Source organism: Idiotropiscis lumnitzeri, chromosome 2, assembly GCF_059441095.1.
Source record: "Idiotropiscis lumnitzeri isolate Australia: NSW breed Sydney's pygmy pipehorse chromosome 2, RoL_Ilum_1.0, whole genome shotgun sequence".
NCBI lineage: Eukaryota > Metazoa > Chordata > Actinopteri > Syngnathiformes > Syngnathidae > Idiotropiscis > Idiotropiscis lumnitzeri.
In genome coordinates this window covers 20,128,079-20,152,583 of record NC_142392.1, presented here as the reverse complement: position 1 = coordinate 20,152,583, position 24,505 = coordinate 20,128,079, and the positions used below count along the sequence as shown (strand labels likewise).

The 24,505-nt window shown below is 44.8% G+C and overlaps 1 protein-coding gene across 1 annotated transcript in view; it reads left to right on the top strand.

Moving 5' to 3' along the window:
• The window catches only part of LOC148341918 (uncharacterized), a 60,775-nt gene extending 36,597 nt beyond the window's left edge, over positions 1–24,178 (top strand). Inside the window, exon 3 of the mRNA XM_088287992.1 lies at positions 23,460–24,178. Within this exon, the coding sequence (XP_088144118.1) occupies positions 23,460–24,111 (652 nt within the window). The 3' untranslated portion in view covers positions 24,112–24,178. The remainder of the gene's footprint in view (positions 1–23,459) is intronic.
• The last annotated feature ends 327 nt before the right edge of the window (positions 24,179–24,505 follow it).

Below are 24,505 nucleotides of genomic sequence, written 5' to 3'. Positions count from 1 at the left end.
ATCTTCATTTTCCTGTGTGCATCAGTATCTTCCCATGCACTTCTCCCATTGAGATCACTCTGCAGACTGACCCAAAAAACAATTTATTTTCCAGACTATCTCATTGATCTTCCCTAACTGCTGAAAATTCCACAACAATCTGGGGTCAGACGTGGGATAGCTGACGATCCGACGGTGAAATTCAGGGACGCTGGCGGGTGGCCTGCGGGGTTCAATTAAGACAGCAGCAGCAACAAACTGCGTGATGTGGATCATCTCCTCCGTGATGACTCCAGTCGCCATCAAGTTGCCAACTCCTGACATTCCAAAACCTTTGAGAGAAACTGAAACTACTTGCGTTTGTCTTTCTTGTTCTTTTTATCGTTCAACTTCTCGATCAGTTTTTCACCTTTTCACACAGCGTAATGAAGGCCAGTTGAGCAAGTGGAACAAGTCATTTTATTGATGATTGTGGAAGATACCGATTTCATAAGAACAGTTTCTTCTCACACCTTTTCCATTAAATACGATTAAAAAGACGACTGAAAAGCATAATGTTAACAAATGTTGTTCCAGGCAAAGGTAATTAATTTCATTTACATGTTCGATGTAAACACACACAAAAAAAAATCATCATCACTCAGACACGTTGCTTCTTCTGGCACTGATCACATTGGCTTAATGTCAATAAAAAAGCTTTGAAAATTCAATATATCATATTTTCTAAATCACATTTACATCTTACCACGAAGAGTCAGTTCCTTCAGGTTTTTTTTTTTGTCTTTTTTTAAGCTTCAAGGATCGCTGCTATTCTCGTAGGGCTGGGCAATAAACCGAAAATTTACAGTGATCGAAATTTAATAAAATCATTTTGCCCATGTCGGTTAATTCGGTGTTTAAAAAAAAAAAAGAAGTCATTTTAGTCTGCAGCTATGTTCATGCCCCTGTAAAACGGCTTGAGCGGCTGTAGTCACGTGACTCCACCCAGCTGAACAAGAAAGAAAACTGACGACGCGGTCGTAGCTGTCGATTCAAATCCAGAAGCAGCTGACACGGCTGAAGACGACGTAATGTTCGTTGAAATTGTTCCTGTCTTGCTTGTCCCGAAAAGAAATTCCGACATCTGTCGTTAAGAAATGTTTTGGGTTCCAAAAAGACGATGTTTGAGCAAAAGAACACGAACTACAAAGTGCGTCGTAAGCACCTGAAACAGCGCGTCCAACCTTTTCTTTTTCACCACCCACAACACAACCATGCTGTTGACTTGGAGCTTGTGCTAAAAGTTCAAAGTGAGAAGCAAGGTTGGACCAGTGACAACAGCCCATAACGGAGGCGACACCATTCGAGAGAACGTCTAAGAGGTGGACGCGATAGCCTAGTACGGTGTTTTTCAACCACTGTGCCGCGGCACACCAGTGTGCCGTGAGATATTGTCAGGTGTGCCGTGGGAAATTATTCAATTTGTGTACCTGTGCGGTCTAGCGCCTGCAGAGTTGAGTAGTAAAATGTAGTACTCTTCCAAACCAGTAGGCGGCGGCAGCAGGTAGTGAATTGCCTTGTGCTTGGAGACAAGCGAGAAGTGGATAGCAGAATGAAAAAAGTGGATAACAGAACGACGGTGAAAGTAATGGATATGTTTTTGAAGAGAAAAAAATGCTGACTCTGAACTGGACCCTGGACAAAACCCAGACCTAGATGAAGGCCCTAGTATGAGTGGAGGTAAATAAAAAAAAAAGCAAAGGCGACCTGCAAAGTTTCTGCCATGAGGCAATACAGTGAAAGCTATCTTTCATCTGGATTTACTTTTACCGGAGATGCAACGACACCGACTCCGTTGTGCTTGGTATGTGGTGAAAAGCTCTCCAACGGCGCTCTGGTCCCAAGCACGCTTAAACGCCATCTCCAAACGAAACGCCCTTTACTTCAAAACAAAAATGTGGCGTATTTTGTTCGCCTGAGTGAACACACGGAGAAACAAGCAACTTTCATGAGAAAAACCGCAAAGGTAAGCGAGAGAGCCCTTAAAGCTAGCTACCACGTCGCTGAACTTGTGGCTAAATCAAAAAAAAGTCTCACTCGTGGCAGAGGAATTAATACTTTGATTCCTGCCAATATATCAGCTCTGTGTTCATCCAAACAGGCACAGGTTTCACACTGAGTATAAATGTGAAAGATTTTACGATACTTTATTCTTTGTTGATTTGATTCATATTCAAGACTTTTAATAGGTCATTTTTCAATGTTAAAAAACACTTTTTTTCACATTTTCAGCTGGTAGTGTGCCGCGGGATTTTTTCAATGAAAAAAATGTGCCTTGGCTCAAAAAAGGTTGAAAAACACTGGCCTAGCACATTGCTAAAGATGTAGCTCCTCGAGCGACAGTGGAGCGCACAAGATTTAAACGCCTCATAAAAGTAGTCGACAAGAGGTACGAAAATATTTGTTGCAAACCGTACTTCCCGATATGGACAACATCGGGACGGGAGCGGAGACATGTCAAGCGTTTTGGATCCACATCCGACTTGTGGTCGAGACGCGACATGGACCCCTGTTTGACCCCGACTGTGCATGACATTGACGACCAGTGGCAACTGCGCACCAGAGTACTCGAGACGGCGCATGTTCCTGATGAAGTACACTTGTTTATTTGGCATTGGCATTCCATTGACATTTTTTTTCATTTTATTTCGCATTTTGTTGACAGGCGACTAGCGCCATTGCACGTGGCATTACAGCTGTCATGATCCGCGTCGGGCATGACAGGGGTTTTGTTGTGGAGGCTATGTCGATAGCAGTGTGTGTCAGTCTTGACTGTTAATCGGGTGGTTCAGATTTTTTATCTTACCGGAGCCGGGGGCGCCGGCCAGAGCGCCACTTTGCGGCGGGTTGTTTGGAAGGGCAAATGGTGCAGGATGGCGGAATAAGGAGGAGGCAGGTGGCTGCTTTAAGCAATTTATCCAACAGTTTGGCAATTAACATCCAAATTCACAACAGTGTCCATTAAAGTCCATTACAATGTGTCCTTTTAGTTTGGTTTCCTGCCGTGGAGGCCACTAGGTGAAACGTCGAGTGGTTGGATGAGTCTTGTGTGTTTGGGTGTCCGTAGTTATGGAAATATGTCAAACAGGGCTGGCCATAAGGATTATATATGGCCTGGAGATGTGTATGTGTGGTCTCTAAACAGGGAGAAATAAACCAAAATAAGCAACTACACATAGAAAGTTAAATATGCTTATCCATTTGACATCAAGCAGGTAAACAAGCCGAAATAACATACGCGAGCATACAACGTAGCGCCAGCTAATGCTAACCGCATTCACTCGTTGGTAGCAGGAGGAAGTCTTAAGCTTCTCCGTCAGAAGAAAGATAAACACTGAAAGGCAACGCGACTCACCTCACATGGACGCACACTCGAGATTGGCACAATTTCAGCTCAGAGGAAAACACACGGATCAAATCACGAACTTCTATCGGCGGCACACTTTAACTTCGCCGTAACTGCTCCGACTGGTCGCACTCTCGCGCTCTCGCCCTGTCCCCCTCTCTCTCTCTCTCTCTCTCTCTCTCTCTCGACCGCGGCGCCAGAGCGATGAAGGACCCCGCCTAGCTGCCTGAACACTGCCTGCATAAAATAAGGAAATATGAGTCTTTTGTACACGCGCGCTATCACGTATCGTTTGGGCAAGCGAGGCATGGAGCGCATTTGAGGCACGAGACGCACTTCAGTGTTGACGGCGCGGAGCCAGGAGCTGTCGTTGTGTTCGGTATGTTACGGAGGTTCCTTGTCAAGCCGGTTCGATTCCGCTGTTTGAGACATATCCGGTGATCAAATGCGCTCTGGTCAAGGCCACGCAAAATCAAGAACCTGGCTGCGGTCCACGTTTGGCATAGGATGTACGCAGGGGTTTATGAAGTGATATGGGTACGTGGAAATTAGGCCTAATTAGGGGGTTTAATAATGGTATACCAGTAAATGAATGATATGTGCATGCAAGAAAAATGTTTGAAAGTCTGCAGAAGTAATGATAATGATAGACAAGCGCTTTGAAAATCAATAGAGACGTACCGAGAATAATATTAACTATAATGTGATTGTATTAATATAAGGATGAAGAAAGTAAGAGTGGCAAAAATGACTGAATATCGGAAAATCCAAAACGCGCACACGTCCTTGTGCTGCGCGTGAACGTGGCCGTCAACCTTAGAGGGTTGTGTACATGTAATAGTTTCGAGAAAAATAGCCATCAAAACGAGAATTATCATAAGCCAAAATGAAATAGATTGAATTGTTGTCAGTTTATTGTTTGTGTCTGTTCTTTTCGTGAACATTGTCTTCTATGGAGTGGGCCCGTGTCTGTGTCTGTCTGCGTCTGTTTGTGTGTCAAAATGTGGGGAAAGAGTCATTAAATGGTTTAAGGGGTGCATCACGAGATCGATAAGGAATGTTCTATCAAAATTGTGCTTTTAAAAACAAAAAATTTGAAATTTTAAGTGGTGTCAAACCTGAGGTGCGGGGGCAGAATTTGGTTCTCTAACTGAGAGGCAAGGGAGGTTGAGTAAGAAAAACGTAAGTGAATTGGAACGAGTGGAAAGTTCAGGGGGTAGGAGCTGTTACCGTTGGCTTGAGATTGCCTGCTTGTAAATTGGCAGGGAGGAGCGGCCGGTAGACTGGAGCCTTTGGCAGGGGGCATAACCCCTGGTAACCCGGGGGCCGCGTGATCGGCGCATGAACAGTGAGGCGGCCCCCCCCCTTCTCTTTTTCCTGCTGGGAGCGTCTAGGATAGGCTTGCACGCGAGGGCGTCCAATGAGAAGACGAGTAATTTACATACGTGCGAAATGGAGAATTGAGAACCGTTTTAAGGAAGAACGAAAGAAAATTAATGCTTAATGAAGAGATTCAGTGAAATATTTTCTTGGCAGACAGTGAGAATGGTTAGAAAAAAGAATTTGGGGAAGTTGAGTAAGTTACGTGTGGTGTCAAGAGATTTAATTGGTCAGGGGCAGGAAAATGTTTGATAAATATGGCCAGAATCATACAGCACTACAGAAATACTAGAGTATACAACATGGAATTCCATCAATTGGAAAATGTAGTTACAAATAGGCTAGCCATAACTAATGACTTTTAATAAATAGAATGTTACTTAACATGTCTAAATATTTTAGCAGGCAGATCCAGAATCCTGCGTTCACCTCCTGTTTCTGACCCCAACAGAAGATGTCTTCAGCCTTTGCTTTGAGGTAGTGAACAACGAGGGGTTTCAAAGGGGGGATTTCAGCCTCCCCCACTGAGTTGGGTTCATGAAGCCTGGGTGGAAGAAGCAGAGTACAAATGGCCTGAGTGGGAAACTTAGAATATGTAATGGAAGTTGAGCTGTCTTCAATTCAGTCTGCAGGTGGCTGGACTGTTAAATCAGTCAATCTAACTATACGAACTCTCGTAAGAGGAAACAATTTAACTATTCGTATCGGGCAACTGATTTATAAAATACTTGTGAGTTACATCTTAGAAGAGTAGCAGTCATATGGAATTAAATTAAAATAGAAGGAAAATATACACGTGGCGACAACTAACAGTGGGATTTAATGCAGCAGAGTTGGAATTAGCCAGTGGTAAATTATGAATCACCAGATTTGATCAGATGATTAGGCGATACATTTCTATCAATACTTTCTTGGTTGACAGCGGCATGGGAAAAGGAAAATAAAAAAATAAATAAATAAAAATAAAAAAGCAAAACAAAACAAACTGTTCATTTGAGGCATCATTAAAGGGGGGTATTGTAGGCTTCCCATAGTTAGCTAGACAGATTAATTCTTGAGGAAAAAGCATTCGTGGATTGATTAGGAATGAACAATTTGCAGCTCGAACAGTGAAGTTGAATGACCACAAACTTTTAGTCGGAGAAATCTTATAGGGGGTTACAAAACAGAAAGAAATTATATAAATTTAACTACTGTAATTAAGATCATGTGACAACACCAAGGAATTACACACAGAAAACAATAAAATGAACTAGAAAAAGGGGAGGCATGAACGTTGTAAATTGACGTTGAGGAGATACAAATAATTAAATAAACGAGTAAGAAATCAAGACAAAACAAAATAGAGTTTGACAACCTGCAAGAGAGGTTCGGGATGACAACAAATGAGAAGATAAACACATGGATGTGGGAAGAAAAAAGAGCAGTTGTAATCCAAGATGTATTAAACAGAAGAACTTGAAGATACAGCACAACTTTAGGTATTAAAGTTTTGTTAACAATTGAAGCAAACAAAGAGGGGATTTGAACCACGTTCTAGGATTATAGGTGTATTTGGGAAGGCCACGGGAAGAACTTTAAACATACAATTCAATATTCATTTTAGGATAAATTTGAGGAGATTAGAGCCAATGAGGGGGCGGAGTTGTTTTCAAGGTAAATTAGGTCTTGCACTTGATATCCATCTGATCTATTGGACTACAATGAGTTGGAAAGGAGTTGGGGAAAGCAATAATACTGGTAATGGTGGATTGGAGCTGTTGATTGAAGAAAATTAGCTCTGATTCTGTGAAATGACTCATTTGCGTGTGATTAAAGGTTTTGTGAGAGGATGGAAATGTGTCAGTCACTAGTGCGGTGTGTGTGTGTGTGTGTGTGTGTGTGGGTGGCCACCATTAAAATTACACTTAGACTATATATTGAGAATGGGAGTCAATCAACCACATGGGGGATTGTTTAATTGATAAAAGGTAGCCTGCTTGAAGAGGCATGTGTGAAGATGTTCAAGGGAAAGTGCATTGAGAGTTGGAGATGATGTGAACAAGATAAGAGGATAAATTCCTCTCACCTGGAACTATATACTGCATAAACTGTGCGGTTCAACAAATGGGATACACCGACTGATCGGTGACGGTTCTTGACCAAATCTGTGTGGACGAATAATTTGGAAGTGGTACATCTTATGGCACCATTTGACAACCAAATTAGTCAAATGGAGAAGGCCTATTGCAGTAATAGTGCTGGACACAACTGTACCAGCTGTGAATGACTTTGGACTGTATGAGAGGTGACACAGATGTCGACTATGAGACGGAAAAACTTGGACAGTGACCCTACATATGGCATTCGTGCCAGAGACTGAGACCAAGTGACAATTGTGACTTCGTGAAATGTTTTGTTTTTTAACCTTTTTTTCAGCTTGAATGCTCAGCCATTGCTAAAGGAGCAGACGCTGGGTTGGTTATGTGATTTATGTTGATTTTGCAGGTTGCGGATCACCTTCTGGGAGAATGATATGCTATATTTGTTAATTTTTAACCCTAACCATTTATTTTTCCTGTTTGGTTGATTTTGTTGTTGATGAATTCAGGCTGATTTACAGGATGGACGCTGCTGATTCCAGTTCCGAGATTATGTGGTGTTTGATTTGTATGATGTGGTTTGTTGTCGTAAGTGGGTGTTTGTTTATTGAGGTGTGTTTTGTTAGAGCCGTTCCCATGTCAAGCAGGTTGCGGGAGCAGGTACTAGATGGGAAGTGATTTTGTTCGTGTGAGTTGTTTCCGGTTGTGTTTCAGCATTCAAGTGAGTGTCCATTCCAGAAGGAGAGAAGGCTGGTCAACGAATTAATTTTTTTCAGTTTTTATTGTTATTTGTGTTGACACATGTGGGGCATGTGTCAAAGGGGGGAGATAGATGCAGTATTTTGTTCACATAATTGTTTTTGCATGTAAAGATGTTTAAGTGTTAACAGGACATATCAACAATGATCATGCTGAGGTGAAAGAGTTGAAGATTGGGCCCAGCAGGAAGAATGCAAGCAGAGCGCTGGGGTCTCACCTCAATCTACTGTGGGACCAGGACGTCAGGCAGCCCCCACGCAGGAGATAAGGGGTGATAGTTATAAACCAGTGCAAGGTCCTTTGTAGTCAGAAGTGCCCCTTCTAAAAAAACCCATGTGTCCTTAGGTGATTGCATTATTAAGCAGTGTCATCAGTTTATCAAAAAAGCTAACGCGTGAGCGTCGTAGTTTGCATTGAAAGATGCAGCATAAAATATATTTCAAAATTTGGATAATAACTAAAGCAAATTTAGAACGATAAAAAGATAATTGGCTACAAAATCATTGGGGTGAAATTAATCTTCAATTCAAGTAGGGGTGTTTTAAAAAAAAAAAAAAAAAAAAGAGAAATCCAAGATCTTAAAAGGATAAAGGCATGATACGTGGAATCTGACTTGGCAATATGGAAAGCGCAAAAGCTAAAGTGGCAAACTACGATTAACTATTTGAGAAAAACTATAATGTATTCAGTCTCGAGGAAGACTGAATGCAGTAAAATTGCAATAAGAAGGATAATAAACCAGCCTAGAGTGTCACAATGTCCTGGAAACATAAGTTTGGGATTGCCCCTGAGAGTGAAATTCCTCTCTGAACCCCTCCTTTTTACGACCGGCAGCAACTAATGAAACAGCGATACTGATAAGAGATACAATTGGGTTAAAACAGAACACGCAAGGTTAGAGGTCATGCCAAACAAAATACGTCTAATGTTGCATGCTTCAGTTTGGTGACGGTTGTACTGAGGTAATTCAATGAATGAAACGGCATTTTGAGATAGTAATTATATGGGAATATGACGAATTGTCATGTTATGAGGGGACTTTTGATATACAGTAAAGTAGAAGTTTTTAGTCTGCAGATGATCCAGTTTAAAGGCTACTGACACCTTGGTTGAGGAAAACGGGGTCCTATTAGAGTTAGTTGAAAAAGAATAGCTAAATTATAGTTGATGTGTTCATGGGAATTAAAAGGGAATAATAAATAGAAGACAAAACCAATTGGCATCGGAATAGGTAAAATATGATGAGGATACCTATTGGGAGAAATAATTTAGGTTTGGGTGATTAACAGTCAGGAATTTTTGACAGACCTTTAAGGGGTTCAACATAATTTAAAATAATTTATAGATGACACATGCTGTTAACTGTGAGTTGATTCCATCTAGTCATTGTTATGAGGGATTAGGTTAGTGAGCTCTTATGGGAGACAGGCCTGGCCATGTTGCCAGGGCGAGACGTGAATGGATTGAAACTTCCGCAAGTGACCCGTCCAATAGTGTCATCACCACACAGCTGTTCCAGGTGGCCGTCCTTAAGGGCGTGCCCCTTCCCGTTACTGACGTCATGCGAAACAGTCCGTCAATGAGAAACTGCTAATCGGTTTGAGTAGTGCACACATTTTTGCGTCAATTTGCACGACATCAATGAAAGGAAATATTGCCTTGGGTGTAGAAAAAGAATTGCTACATTTGCGGGTTCAGAGGGCCAAGAGTGCAAATTCATTGGGAAAGGACAAAGAATATGGAAAGGAAAAAAAATAAATAAGTGGGGGAGCAGCTAATGCCGCGGCTAATACAGACAGCTCCCACTGCGCTTGCGCCTTCCGTTTCTGCTGCTCCTGCGCCAGGTTCTGGTAATGCAGCGCCACAGCAGGCTTGTTGTCCGCACCAGCCGGTCTGCAAGGTCACGTAACAAAAGTAGGAGTGGTTATAGACATGGGTTGTGAGTGGGACGTGCCCTTGCTGTGGGGTCACTGGGTGATGAGCTGTCCATACTGAGCCACTTCCTGAAAGGTGCCATCCTGTGGTCCAGTGCCATGCCTGTCACAAAGAGCTCCACCAGCGAGGGGGCACCACCGCTACCCACTCCTCTGACAACGCTTCCATGGCCTCTCAAAGCACACTTGACTCCTCAACCAGATTGGGACCCCATTCCACAATAGGGGTGCCCGCGGAGCCTCAGCGTTCAAGGACTGGCAGATCCCGGCATTCCGGTGACGGTAGATGGACAACAGTTTTTGATGGTGGGACAAGATATTCCAGGCTTTACAAGCTCCCTCTGCACATCGCAGTGAGCAACAACACTGTCAACCCTTGTGGACTTCTGGAGATTGCCCGAGTCACTGCAGTGGACTGACACCGCACAAATGAAACTAACACTGGTATTTGAGTGGCATTACCAGATGGGACTGAATTTGACTGTGCACATCCGCCGGGGGAAGCATACGTTGTGCTCTCCTCCGTTCCAGTAGACCTGGCAGCTCTGAAACCAGGGTCTCCATCCTCCCGCGGTTTGTACGTCCTGTTCCTGCTCTGGTCTGCGTGGCGTAGCCGCCCCCACTCATTCAAACCACCAATTGGTACTTTGCATTGAACACTGAGTTATGATGATTTGGTTTGTCAGTGTGCATTCACCCAAAATCGAGGGTGAGAAATAGATCTTACATGATGATTATGTGTTTGTTATGTCTACCGGCGTTGCCTTGCATGTGCGCCTTGCTCCGGAGCAGAGGAGACAGTATGAATGGTCTACGTTCGCCTGCCACAAATCACATTAACTGACGGCGCGCATTATCATACTAAAGACTTAGGCCCCATGGTGAAGACGACTGACGGGTTTTCAGTTCAGATGTTGAATACTCTGTTTCACTATCAGGGTAGCGTATTTCAGCCCCATTACAAATTCATTTGTTTTGGAACATTACCAAATTTCTCGACACTATGCGGGACAGGGAATGGGTCACTCTGAAGCGAAAGTCCTGTTTGCATCTCTGCCGGAGGGGTTGTGGACCTGGAGTTCGACTGATGTTGGGCTCCGCTCCGCGGCTTCCCCAATTTTTTGCTGTCTCTGCACCCTCCCCTATTTGACAGAGTCAGTGTTGGTACAGTTTGGGGACGGAGGGGGGCATTCCGGAGACGGTGGCTGTGTTGAAGATTGCAGTGGCCGTGGAGCCATCTACGTCCTGGAATGTGCCTATTTCTCATGTTGAAAATTATTTCATTTGGCACCTCAGGTGCTCAATTTTGTGGGGAGTGTTTCTGCTTGTTGTATTTCAGGTGGAGTGTAACTGGAGGTGGATGCAGATTGGAACCCCGCTTGGAGCAAGTGACATGGAGGACTCCTATGAGTGTTGGAGGATGCGACCATCAGATCTGTTTTTTCCTAAAGTGTTGCCCGAGCAAGTCAATCATGTCCTGAATATGGCTGTGAGGTTGGATGGGATCCAAGGGGGGTCAAAGGAGATTTATGATGCTTTTACTGCTACAGGACACTAAGGAACTGGCCAGGGTCCTGCAGACCGTTGAGGGGACTGTAAACGTTGGTGCGAGGCCGATGACTATGGGCTGCGGGCCCTTACCAGTATTGTCCTGTTTGTCGGCGTGCTTTTCTATCAGTGCAATGGACTGTACAACACATACACAAGCACACAACTACACACACAGGAGGCACGGAACGGTGGAACATGTTTACTGTGTTTTGATATCATTTGTATTTGCTGCATGACTATTCTTTCACTTATACCTGTGGTGCTTCAGCATGTCATATGAAGCCTTTATGCTCGTTTTCATGTTCATGGCCTTTGTATTTGTGGCAATCTGTAAACATTGTTTGTTGGTTAGTATGGGCCTCCCTCTTTTTCCCCACTCTCTACACGAGGGGGGTTTTTCCGACGGAGGCTCGGTGGGTCCCTAACACTTCCGTATGGACTGCATCGAAATTTGCCTAATGTTAATGTCGGTTTGCTAAAAGAATTACCAGTCAAGGGGTAAATTTGATGTGACCGGGGTGGTTGATATGAGATCTTTTAAATTTTTGCGGTGGTGTGTAGTCCTGTGGGAGGTGTTAGGGTGCCATCAGGGAGTGATTTGGCCTTATTAGATTAGCTTTTCCTAGTCTAAAGTTAACCTTAAGTAACATGCCTTGAGCATCATTTAGGATCTAGTCAAATAGGTTTCAAATTGTAGACATGGGATTGGCATAAAATGTTGGATTGAGATTTTTGGATTCATGCTGATGTCGTTTTTGTTTTATCTTAACTAAGTGTCGAGGCAATCTGGGGTTGCCTCGAAGGGGGGATGTGTAGTGTATTTTCACAAGGTCTGACAAAGACAACTTATTTTATGGCCATGACAACTGTTGCTTTGAACTCCCCCAGGGCTTCCTGACTCCCCCTTCGACACGTAGATTGCCGCCCTGAGAGGCACGAGACTTTAGCTTTATCTACGGGGGGTCAGGAAGCAGAACAGGGGTTATCTGCGTCCCAAGGAGGGGGTTTACAAAAGAGGGGTCTGGCGCCGGGAAGTCCCATCTGGGGAGTCTGTGCCCCGCAGTTCGAGGGTCAGTTGAAAGGCAGCAGGATAAAATGAATATGCAACAAGCGAGAATTAGATATTCATGTCTTTTGTTTGCCTTCCCTATAAGAAGGGAAGGCGCGAGAGGGAGACACCTTTTTTCTTTTGGGAACTTCTGACATCAGCTGAGATCAATAAAATCTTCTTCCAACCACCGGTGTGTGTCAGAAGTTTTTTCCATCACCAAGCCAACCTTGCCTGGCGACCTGTCCGGAGGGGAGCTGAGCCAGACCCGCACATCAACAGCGGAAATTTACCACAATCTTTAAAAACCTTGTGTTGGTGCTTGCTAAATAATTTTCCAAGAGATTAAGATTGGACAAAATGGTGAAACAAAAATTTAAAAAGGAAATTCTGTAACGATTAAACATTGAATACTAAATGAATCCTAAAGCAGTTCAATGAATCTTGAAATTAATAGTGAATTATTGTAGTTTAATGAATACTGAAACGAATAATGAAATATTAAAGTACTTAAATAAATACCGAAATTATTTTCTAACACAATAACAGTTAAGTAATAAAAGAGTGACATATTTTAATTTAAAATTTGCAACCACATCGCAACCTGTTGAAAAACTCTGCAAAGGTGCAAATATGTTGACATAAAGTATCACTTTATCATGTCAACTGTTATTAATAGGGAAATACATTTGGAATACTATCCAACCAACAACATGGTGTCAGATGTGAAAACAAAACCAGCAACAAAAGTAAAATACAATACATCTCTCAAGTTCATATTTGGGAACTAAAATGTTTGTTCTCGTGCATACGGTTCAAATCTTACGTTTTTCCAATGTTTAGAAGATAACAATGATTTGCATCGCAAATGGCGACATCTGTCGGTGAGTTGGTGACAGTGCGCCACACAGCCAGCAGCCAATCATATCACAGCGGGGTGTGTCCTGTTCTTCCGCTTTCGTGTCGAACAGGAAATCCTTTCTGTGCGACTTTGAAAAACGACCATACTATGGGCTGATATTTGTGCCACTAGAAACTGAATATTTGAATTGAAGACTGGATATTTGAACTGAAGACTGGATATTTGAATTAAAAACTGAATTTTTGAATTATTAATTATTCAAATATCGACTCTTCAATTCAAATATCCAGTCTTCAATTCAAATATCCAGTCTTCAATTCAAATATTCAGTTTCTTGTGGCACAAATATCAGCCCATATGGACGGGCCTTCGGAAGCTGCGCGCTTGCTAATGACGTCATGCTAAAGCACGTATTTTTCAAATATGTTTCTTTGCCTCTGTGTTTGTTTTTACACCTGGCTGTTCGATTTTAATATATATTTTATATAATATTTTTATTCGGTTGATAAAAAATTAACAAAATAACTAAATTAACGCCACAGTTGCGCGTCGCGTCAGCTCTTACGTCACTTCCGCCTATGCCCTGAGAAGCCGTTTACGTTTCTCCTCCCGAACTTGCAACAATGCTGTGGTTCACTCGGGCTGTAAGATTGTATGAATATAATGTCTGCATATACTAGTAGTGCTTCTCAATTATATCACGCCCGCCCCTACCAAGAAGAAAAAGATTCGCGCCCCCCCACCACCAATTGTTTTTCTGTCTTTGTATATTGAGATTAGATTGTCAATAAAATATCCCTTAACTAAGCTACATTGATAAGAAATATAATTTCGAGAACTATTATCGTGAGGATCTCGAAGCTCAGTACTCTGTTGTGCAAATAATGATGAGATGATAAATACTTGTCATGTCATTTCATTATCCTCACCGCTTATCCTGGCCAGGGTCGCGGGAGGGTGCTGGAGCCGATCCCAGCTGACTTCGGGGCGAAAGGCACACGACACCCTGAACTGGTCGCCAGCCAGTCACAGGGCAGACATAGACACCGTCACTGAGTGGGAACTGAACCCACGCTGCCTGCACACAACTCAGGCGAGTGTACCACTACACGATCAGTGACATGATAAAAATTTACTAATACGTTTTAAAAAAAAAAAAAGAAAAAAAAAACTCTATTAACATTAACAAACCAAACACAGTTATTAATACGTACATATAGAAAGGACAATAAAAAGAGCCAGGGGGATTTTAAACAAAAATTCTATAGGGATAACATAAAGCAACAGCTTTAGTATTGTTGTTGTGTCAACGTGGAAATGAGAAGTAGTTAGTAAATCAACTTTTAAAAGCCAAACTTACGCCAATGCGTGTTCGGTTTTTGTACTCAAGAAGAAAAGGGTCAAATAAAGACTCAACAACTGATGAGAGTTCCGATATTTAGTTTCTTCCATTTCTGGAGTTCAGGAAATAGTACAAAGACAGATATCTGGGCGGCTTTTTCTTAATGTCACGAGAAAACTGCACTCGGGCGAGCACAGTCGAAAAATGCGGGCCATCTTTCAGCCCACTTCAGTTTTAATAGGAGTTTTTTATGTCAAGTGTTATCCGTTCCTGCTCGGTTTCCTCCTGACCGTGGTCGGGTGGGGGACGCAGGGGAGATTCGTCTCCAAGGCCGGAGTTGCCCGGGGATCGTGATCGCCGCACGTCGTCGAAAAGCGGAGTCCTCCCAATCAATAATAACACGCCAGCAGGGAGACAGTGGTGTACCTGTAGCCTCGCTTTATTGTTTTCATGCTCTTCCCTCTTCCATTTTTCACTTCCTCCTTTTCATTCATTCAACACTCCAACAACATCCGACCCCTCCCTCCTCCACGCATGCGCACCCCACACGTCACGCAAGCTCGTCACCATACTTGCAACACAAGGGTAATGTAGGTTGAATCGGTCGTCCTCGCTCCCTCCCACGGCACGGTTCCACGTCCAAGGGAAGGTCCTCCCCAGGTTAGTCATCGTCTGGATAGTTGATTCCCGTCTTGTCCCCAAGACTGGAACGCCAAGGCTGGCCTTCTCCGGCGGGCAGTCTCTCCGTCTCTCCAGCTGGCATTGCTCTGGAATCTTGTCGGTGTGCATGTGTATGTGCACGTGTATATGCAGGTATACGTGTATGTACATGTGTATGTGCGAGTCTATGTGTATGAGCTTGTGTACGTGCGTGTGTATGTGCATGTGCTCCGATCTCCAATTGTTCTGTCTTTCGGAATGTGTTTTTTTTATAGCGTCTGTGTGAGTCCTCCAGTGCCCAATTGGGTATGTTTGCATCTCTACAGCCAATGTGGAGAATGTGCTTCGTCGTATTTGTCCATGAAGTGCTGTGAATGTGAATGCAAGTCATGGAAATGCTATGTGTGCAAATTTGTTCTCACTACCCAAAATTTCAATAAAGTTCACACATTTCAACTAAGTACTATAAATTTAGCATATGAGAAAAATATAATAAATCAGAAAACATCAGGACTACAATCCCAGTTATTCTTGTGAGCCGTGCTTCTACTTTCATCTGATAAATGCTTTTTGTTTCATCAATGTTTAACATATTCCGTAAATATGAACCTGCTAAATTAAATAATTGACCTTCTGTCCTGTAAGTGTTTAAAATAATGCCAGCAATCATAATACAATCCTTCTGTAAAATATTTGCTTGTAGGACAGATTTTCAGGAGTTGATTAGAACACAATATTGTCCAGGTGAGGAATAATCAAACCAGTTTAGTCCATGTAATCTTTAATTTGGTTAGACATGGATGTGTGTGTATACTGGCCTCACAGAACCTTTCTGCTAACCAGTTAGTTAAACACCTCCACACAATCAGTCACTGACGCCAGGATGGGTTTAGACCTTCTCTTTATATGGCAGGTGTGAAACGGTAACAAATACATCACAACAATAAACAAAATGGCGGCACAGTCGGCAATGCAAATAGTTCACATCCTAATTTGCGATTTACAAACTCTACTAATTAGCATCAATCAATGGTTAAATATTTGAAAAACACTTACAGGGAATGCCGTTTTATGGACTTAAGCATCAGACACAACCTAACGGCTACTTGGCTTCGTGTATAACAGACTTTGTGTGAGCAGGAAGCGCTTGTTCTCGCGCTGACTTTTGACACTCTCTTAAAGGGGCAGTGCACCACCAAACTGGGACTTAAAGGGGATGGCATGCAACAGTCTCTTAACTATAAACAATTGAAAATATAATAACGGCCAAAACAGATGGTGTAGTGGTACACTCGCCTGAGTTGTGTGCAGGAAGCGTGGGTTCAGTTCCCACTCAGTGACGGTGTCTATGTCTGCCCTGTGACTGGCTGGCGACCAGTTCAGGGTGTAGTGCGCCTTTCGCCCGAAGTCAGCTGGGATAGGTTCCAGGAGCCTCCCGCGACCTTGTTCAGGATAAGCGGTGTGGATAATGACATGATGTTGTGGCGGACATTAGGACCATGCCTCTCACCCAGCAGGCATCCCGTTTGGGGGCGTATTCATGTTAATGTTTGTTGGCGCGAATTTGTGATTGTGTGTTATTCTGTTGTTGGCAGTCTTGGAATAAAGACGTGTTCACTGTCAGTCGTGTGTGCTCATTTCAACTGCCACATTGGTGACCCCGACGCTGAGTATGTTTCAAGTCGTAGATGAAGAGGTGTCTTCCTCGGCCATGCCGCCCCAACTCCCTCATCTTGCAGCCGTCACCGCTGCCGTGAGGCTACCGGAGTTCTGGCAGAGCGATCCGGCTTCGTGGTTCCAGCATGTGGAAGCGCTTTTCCACCTTCATGGAATCACCTCCGATGACCCGAAGTACTACATGGTCGTGGCGTCCCTCGACCAACTGACTACACGTCGTGTTATGCAGCTATTGCGAGCACCTCCACATGGCGGGAAATACGACGCGCTCAAACAGCTTCTGCTGAGGAGGTTCTGTTTGTCGGACTCAGAGAGGGCAGATAGGCTCCTTTCCCAGCCCGGTTTGGGCGATGGCACGGCGGTGGATCTCATGGACAATATGCTGTCGCTCTTGGGTTCGGATGAGGGCGGTTTTATTTTCCCGCACATTTTCCTGCGACAGCTACCATCTCCGGTGCGCGCAGTGTTGGCTAACTCCGCTTGTCTGGCGACCGGTGATCATCGAGGTTTGGCTGAGGAAGCGGATCGAGTTCTGCTGGTTACGAGACGGTTCGCCGTGCAAAGTGTGGCGGCCGATTCCACCCTTGAGACGACACCAGACGTGGATCCGCCAACGGTGGCCGCAGTGGTCGTTCGAAAGCGTCGTGGGAAGGTTCTCTGCTTCTTCCATCAGCGGTTTGGCGCCAGGGCTCGGCGTTGTGTTCCCCCCTGCACCTACGAAGCTCCGGGAAACTCCAACGCCGGCGTTCAGTAGTGGCTGTGGGCGCCGGCAAAGAGAGCGAGCTGCTTTTCCTCACAGACTCGTCCTCTGGACGACGTTTCCTGGTGGACTGCGGGTCGCAAGTCAGCCTGCTTACACCCTCCGCCGTGGACAAGGCGGGCGGCGTTTGCGGACCACCCCTGTGTGCGGCTAACGGCTCGCCCATCATCAGCTTTGGTTCCAGGTCGGTGACTCTGTGCTTCCATGGACGTGATTTCCAGTGGAACTTTCTTGTTGCCGCAATCACGGTTCCCATTATCGGCGCGGATTTTCTGTGTGCACATGGACTGCTCGTTGATGTCGCAAACCGCCGTTTGATTGACGCTGTTTCTTTTGCTACTTTTCCGTGTGAGGCTGGGGGACTCGGGCCATTAACGCATGCGAATTATTTGGCATCGGGTGACATTTATCAGCGCCTGCTGACAGACTTTCCCTCCCTAACGACTCCAGCCTTTTCCACCGCATGCACTAAACACGGGGTGGAGCATTTCATACCCACGGTCGGCCCGCCTGTTTTTGCTCGCGCGCGTCGCCTTGACGCGGCCAAATTGGCGATAGCAAAAGGGGAGTTTGCTACAATGGAGCGTTTGGGGATTGTGAGGCGTTCTAACAGTCCGTGGGCCTCGCCTTTACACATGGTGCCTAAAAGGGATGGTTCCTGGCGGCCTTGTGGTGATTTTCGTCGCCTTAACAATGTGACTACGCATGACCGTTACCCCATTCCACACATTCAAGACTTTTCCACCCGTTTGGCGGGCACCACCATTTTTTCAAAAGTGGACTTGGTCCGTGGTTACCACCAGGTGCCTGTGCAGGCGGAAGATGTGCCCAAAACCGCGGTGATAACCCCGTTCGGTCTTTTTGAATTCTTGCGCATGCCTTTTGGACTGAAGGGGGCAGCACAGACTTTTCAAAGATTGATGGACTCTGTGTTGCGCAACCTCGACTTTGTGTTTGTTTATCTTGACGATATTCTGGTGGCCAGTCCTTCACCAGAGGAACATCTGTCGCACTTAACAGAGGTTTTCAAGCGTCTTGATTCGCATGGTCTGATCGTTAACCCGGCGAAATGTCAATTTGGTCTGGCTGAGATTGATTTCTTAGGCCACCGGATTTCAGCACAGGGCGCGGTCCCCTTGCCCGCCAAGGTGAAGGCAGTGGTGGATTTCCCCCGCCCGGCCTCAATTAAGGCGCTGCAGGAGTTTTTGGGCATGGTTAATTTTTATAACCGGTTTCTCCCGCGTGCGGCCCACCTCCTGCATCCTCTTTACAATGCCTTGAAAAATAAGAAAGCTAATGATACTGTCGAGTGGTCTGCACGGCGGGAACAGGCTTTTCAACAAACTAAGGACGCCCTGGCGAGTGCGACTCTCCTGGTCCACCCGATTGCGACTGCGCAAGTTGCCTTAACTACAGATGCTTCTGATATAGCTGTTGGGGCAGTGGTTGAGCAGCTCGTGGCAAATGTGTGGCAGCCTCTTGCGTTTTTCAGTCGTAAGCTGCGGGATAACGAACGCAAGTATAGTGTTTTCGACCGAGAGTTGTTGGCTTTGTACCTTGCGACGCGCCACTTTCGCTTCCTTCTTGAAGGACGCCGTTTCACGGCTTACGTGGATCATAAGCCACTTACGTTTGCGATGTCAAAGGTTACTGAACCATGGTCGGCCCGTCAGCAGCGGCACTTGGCGGCCGTTTCAGAGTTTACGACGGACGTTCGGCACGTGGCCGGTAAGTGTAACCCTGTGGCTGATTGTTTATCGCGCGCGATCGTGTGTCCAGTCCAGCTCGGGGTTGATTTTTCGGAAATGGCTGCCGACCAGTCCGTTGATCCTGACATCCGCAACCTCAAGGCAGTGAGTACGGCTCTTAAGCTTGAGGAGGTGGTGTTGCGGGGCGGTCGCACTGCTCTCCTCTGCGATGTGTCCACGGGCCGCCCTCGTCCTGTAGTTCCGTTGGAATGGCGTCGCCGGATTTTTGATTCGATCCACTCCCTGTCACACCCTGGCGTCCGTGCATCGGTCAAACTGGTTGGGGCAAAGTTTGTCTGGCCCGGGCTTCGTAAGGACGTCAGGATGTGGGCAGCGGCCTGTGTAGCATGTCAGCGTGCCAAAGTCCACCGACACACCAGGTCGAGCCTTGAACCTTTTCCGATTCCGGCCAGGAGGTTCGACCATGTGCATGTGGACTTGGTAGGTCCCCTTCCCCCTTCGCAAGGTTTTACTCACCTACTCACTATGGTGGACCGGACGACTAGGTGGCCAGAGGCGGTTCCTCTGTCCTCCACGACCTCGGTGGATATAGCCCGTGCGTTTCTGTCGTCCTGGGTCGCGCGTTTCGGCACGCCGTCCGATATCACCTCGGACAGGGGCCCCCAGTTTGTATCTGAGCTCTGGTCAGCCTTGGCAGTATCGTTGGGTGTGCGCGTGCACCGCACTACTGCCTACCATCCGCAGGCTAACGGTTTGTGCGAACGTTTTCACCGGTCACTTAAAGCTGCGCTGCGAGCTGCGTTATCGGACGGTAACTGGGTCGACCGTCTGCCATGGATTTTGCTCGGCTTACGTTCAGCGCCGAAGGAGGATCTTAACGCCGCTCCTGCTGAGTTGGTGCTCGGTCAGCCGCTTCGCGTACCTGGTGAATTTCTGCCAGACGGTTTGGACGCTCCGCCCTTTTCCTTTTTGTCGGGGGGGCCCCTGAGCCCTGCACCGGTTCACCACTGTGTTCCCAAGGTATTCGTGCCGTCCGCGCTTATGTCAGCCCGTTTTGTTTTTGTGCGCCACGATGCCCACCGCTCGCCCTTGCAGCCACCGTATGACGGCCCGTTTAGGGTGCTGGAGCACGGCGATAAGAGTTTTGTGCTTGATATGGGTGGGCGAAGGGAGTGCGTCTCCGTAGATAGGCTAAAACCAGCTCATTTGGTTGCAGGCGATGTGCTGTTGCCGGCCCACGTCCCTCGCCGCGGTCGCCCTCCAAAGTCCGCGCCCTCACTTCCGCGCGACGACGTTGTGTGTCGTGCTCCCGCTCCTGTCTCGCCTGACCCCCCTGCCCACCGGGTTTCAACTGCACCACTAAAGGATGGCCTGCGTAGTCGTTGTGGCAGGCCGGTGAAGCCCCCTGTGAGGTTTTCATTCTGAGCGACCTTCTGGGTGTTCGGGGGGGGGCTGTGTGGCGGACATTAGGACCATGCCTCTCACCCAGCAGGAATCCCGTTTGGGGGCGTATCCATGTGAATGTTTGTTGGCGCGAATTTGTTATTGTGCGTTATTCTGTTGTTGGCAGTCTTGGAATAAAGACGTGTTCACAGTCAGTCGTGTGTGCTCCTTTCAACTGCCACAGTCTCAGCATTGTTCACATTGTATGTGTTCGGCACCAAGTCCAATTTAAAGGACAAGCTTTCCAAAAAGAGAAAGGATGTAACAATATGGTATGCTGTGTTATCAGGTGCATCAGTAGGGGGCACTGCAGGGCAGTTGGATGTGTGTAAGCCTGTTGTTAGGACTGCAGGGCATTCGAGGAACACGTTGTTGGAAATAAACGCTGGCCAAGTTGGGTCAGAGCAAAGAAACTGGACTTGTATCTTTTCTTAGAAAACCCCACTTAAACAGGGGTGGGTGTGAAATAATTGAGAAGCACTGCGAGTATATGCAGACATTATATTCATGCAGCCCGAGTGAACCACAGCATTGTTGCAAGTTCGGTAGGAGAAACGTAAACGTCCCACTGCTGGAGCAGCAGCGGCTTCTCAAGCCAAAGGCGGAAGTGACGTAAGAACTGCCTCGCCAATGTGGCTTCAATTTATTTATTTTGTTAATTTTTTCATCGACCGAATTAAAATATTATATAAAATATATATTAAAACAAAACAGCCAGGGGTAAAACAAACACAGAGGCAAAGAAATATATTTGAAAAATACGTGTTTAAAGCATGACGTCATTAGGAAGCGCGCAACTTCGACCTCGTCCACATCCACCGACCCGTCCACACCGAAATAAAAACAACCACCGCTAAATTTTTCTGATTTAGTGTGGAACCGACTGTAATTTTCTCACAGGATGTCCAGTGCTACTCTAAAGGACATCGACATAATTCATTAAGTCTTTGTGTCCCGATAATCTAATTTTCGCGCGTTGATGCTTTTCGGTGCAGTTAGCTTAGCTTGTTAGCTTAGCTTGTAAGCTAGCTAGCCGCTAACGAAAAGAGGCACATGACTCATCGCCAAGCAGAGATCAAGTGCGGTTTTTTGGAATTATCATTTGAAAATGTGTGAAAGAACGACACCCAAGTACGAAGAGGAACCTTGTGGAATAAAAGAAGAGAACGAGCAACATCTTCAACTGCTGGGCGAAGTTTGCAAGCAGCTTCGTGTTGTGCTACACAAAGCAGGTTTGTACGTCTAACTCTCATTTGCTTTGTAAAGAACGGCTTTCTATTGTTAAAAATATGCATCACAACATTCAGTTGTTTGGGGGAATGCGTTCAAGGTTATTGCCGTTTTATTTTTAATTATTGCCTTTTACCTGTCGTTTTGCGAAACATTTGTTTATGCCATATTAAATCAGTGCAGAAAATAAATGCCAAAGAATAACCAATAGTGGGGGGTACACTCCGTGTTTTTCCCAGTATAAAATTTGAACTGATTATTTTACATTTTCAATTTTCTATTTATATCTTGTTCAAGCAATGACTTAGGGAAGGAATTCTACCTGACTCTAAAAAATGTGCACACTGCGGCGAAAACATCAATGGAGGTTGATGAATTTTAGTGAATAAAACACAAAATGTTAAGCTAAAAAAAAAAAGTACGTATTAGTCTTTTTTTTTATTTATGAACTTTGTACTGTCTTGGTCGGGTGAGAGTCAATGAACCTCCCGTGGCTCTGCACTGTTCTGTGCACGTGTGCATAGTTTCACCCCATCCAAACATTTAAAATACATTGAATGCATCCATCCAGGGTTGCACGGATCTCATCAGTGAACAAGCGCATGCTGCAAGGAATGCATCTGTATCTTTGGCTTACTTTGGGCTTAAAAATGGAGAACGTCACAACCCCATTTTCCACCAACAAGTCCAGGAACATTTAGTTCCTGGTCATAAAGTTCCTGTGGCCCAGGTGGTTTGCATCTCCCCCGCAACTCAAAGTTCTTGATAATTTATGCAAATGGCAATTATGATGTATCAGAGGGAGGTCTTGTGTTACTTTGTTACTCATTACTGACACCCTATGGCTGTTAAGCATCATTGCAGTTACAAAATAATTCAGTGAACTCTAATAATATTATGGTGTATCTTAGTCTAATTTTAATACATATTGGATAACTTTAAAATACACCTTATTCATATATGTCAGAGTGAAAGTGTTGTTGCTTAATTTATGCGTAGGGATTTTGATTCTTCACACGTAATTTTGTTTTCAAATTTATTTAGAAACAGAAATTTTATAAAAAAAATTAAAAAGGGGAATGTTGGAATGTACTAGAAACAATATAAGACAAAGTCGCCGCCTGAGCTTTGACTTGACCAAACCAAATTTGTCTTTTTGTGTCCTACAGACGTCAGTGAAAACGATCTCTGTTCTGTGAAAGAGGAGCCAAACTTGACTCACATCAAGAAGGAGGAGGAGGAGATTAACAAGTCACCAGTGAACGTTGTCCCTACAAAGAGTGAAGATGAAAACAAGGATGAGAGTGAGGACAAGAGAGGGGCGGAGCCTCCAAGTAGCAGTTCAAGTCATCACGTGACAACAGAAGGTGATGAAGACCATTGTGGGCCATCACAAGCACATAATGAGGACACATTATCAGACGCTCATGACGATGATGATGGTGATAATGATGATGATAATGGGCAAGCTAAAGGTGAAAGGGCACGTCACACTGACTCATTAACTTTGTGTTTAAAAGGGCACAAAAAAACACACAGTGGAGAAAACCCTTTTTCTTGCTCAGTTCATGGTAAAAGCTCTCAAAACGCAACGTTAACAAGACACACAAGAACACACACTGGAGAAAAAACATTTTCCTGCTCAGTTTGTGGCAAGAGTTTCTCCCGAAAATCACATTTAACAAGCCACACAAGAACACACAGTGGTGAAAAACCTTTTTCCTGCTCAGTTTGTGGAAAATGCTTCTCGGAAAAGACATATTTAACAGAACACACAAGAACACACAGTGGTGAAAAACCTTTTTCTTGCTCAGTTTGTGGCAAGAGTTTCTCTCATAAGATAAGTTTAACAAAACACACAACAACACACAGTGGTGAAAAACCTTTTTCCTGCTCAGTTTGTGGCAGAAGCTTCTTTGATAAATCAACTTTAACAAACCATAGAAGAACACACAGTGGTGAAAAACCTTTTTCCTGCTCAGTTTGTGGCAAGAGTTTCTCTCAAAAGGCAAATTTAACAAGTCACACAAGAATACATAGTGGAGAAAAACCTTTTTCCTGCTCAGTTTGTGGAAAAGGTTTCTCTCAAAAGTCTCATTTGGTAAGGCACATGAGAACACACAGTGGTGAAAAATCTTTTTCATGCTTAGTTTGTGGAAAATGTTTCTCTCAAAAGGCGAATTTAACAAGCCACACAAGAACACACAGTGGAGACAAGCCATTCAGTTGCAGCGTTTGTGCTAAAAAATTCGCCACTAAACAGCAAGCTGAGAGACACAATTGTGCTGGTGACAATAGCAGCGATCCTTGAAGCTTAAAAAAAGACAAAAAAACTGAAGGAACTGACTCTTTGTGGAAAGATGATGTTGGAGTTCAGTCACCATGGAAATGAGAAGTAGTTTCGTAAATCAACCTTTAAAAGCCAAACTTACTCCAATGCGTGTTAGTTTTTTTGTACACAAGAAGAAAAGGGTCAAATAAAGACTCAACAACAACTGATTAGAGTTCCGATATTTAGTTTCTTCAATTTCTGGAGTTCAGGAAATAGTACAAAGACAGATATCTGGGCAGCTTTTTCTTAATCTCACGAGAAAACTGCACTCGGGCGAGCACAGTCGAAAAATGCGCGCCATCTTTCATCCCAGCTTCAGTTTTTATAGGAGTTTTTTATGTCAAGCGTAATGTAGGTTGAATCAGTCGTCCTC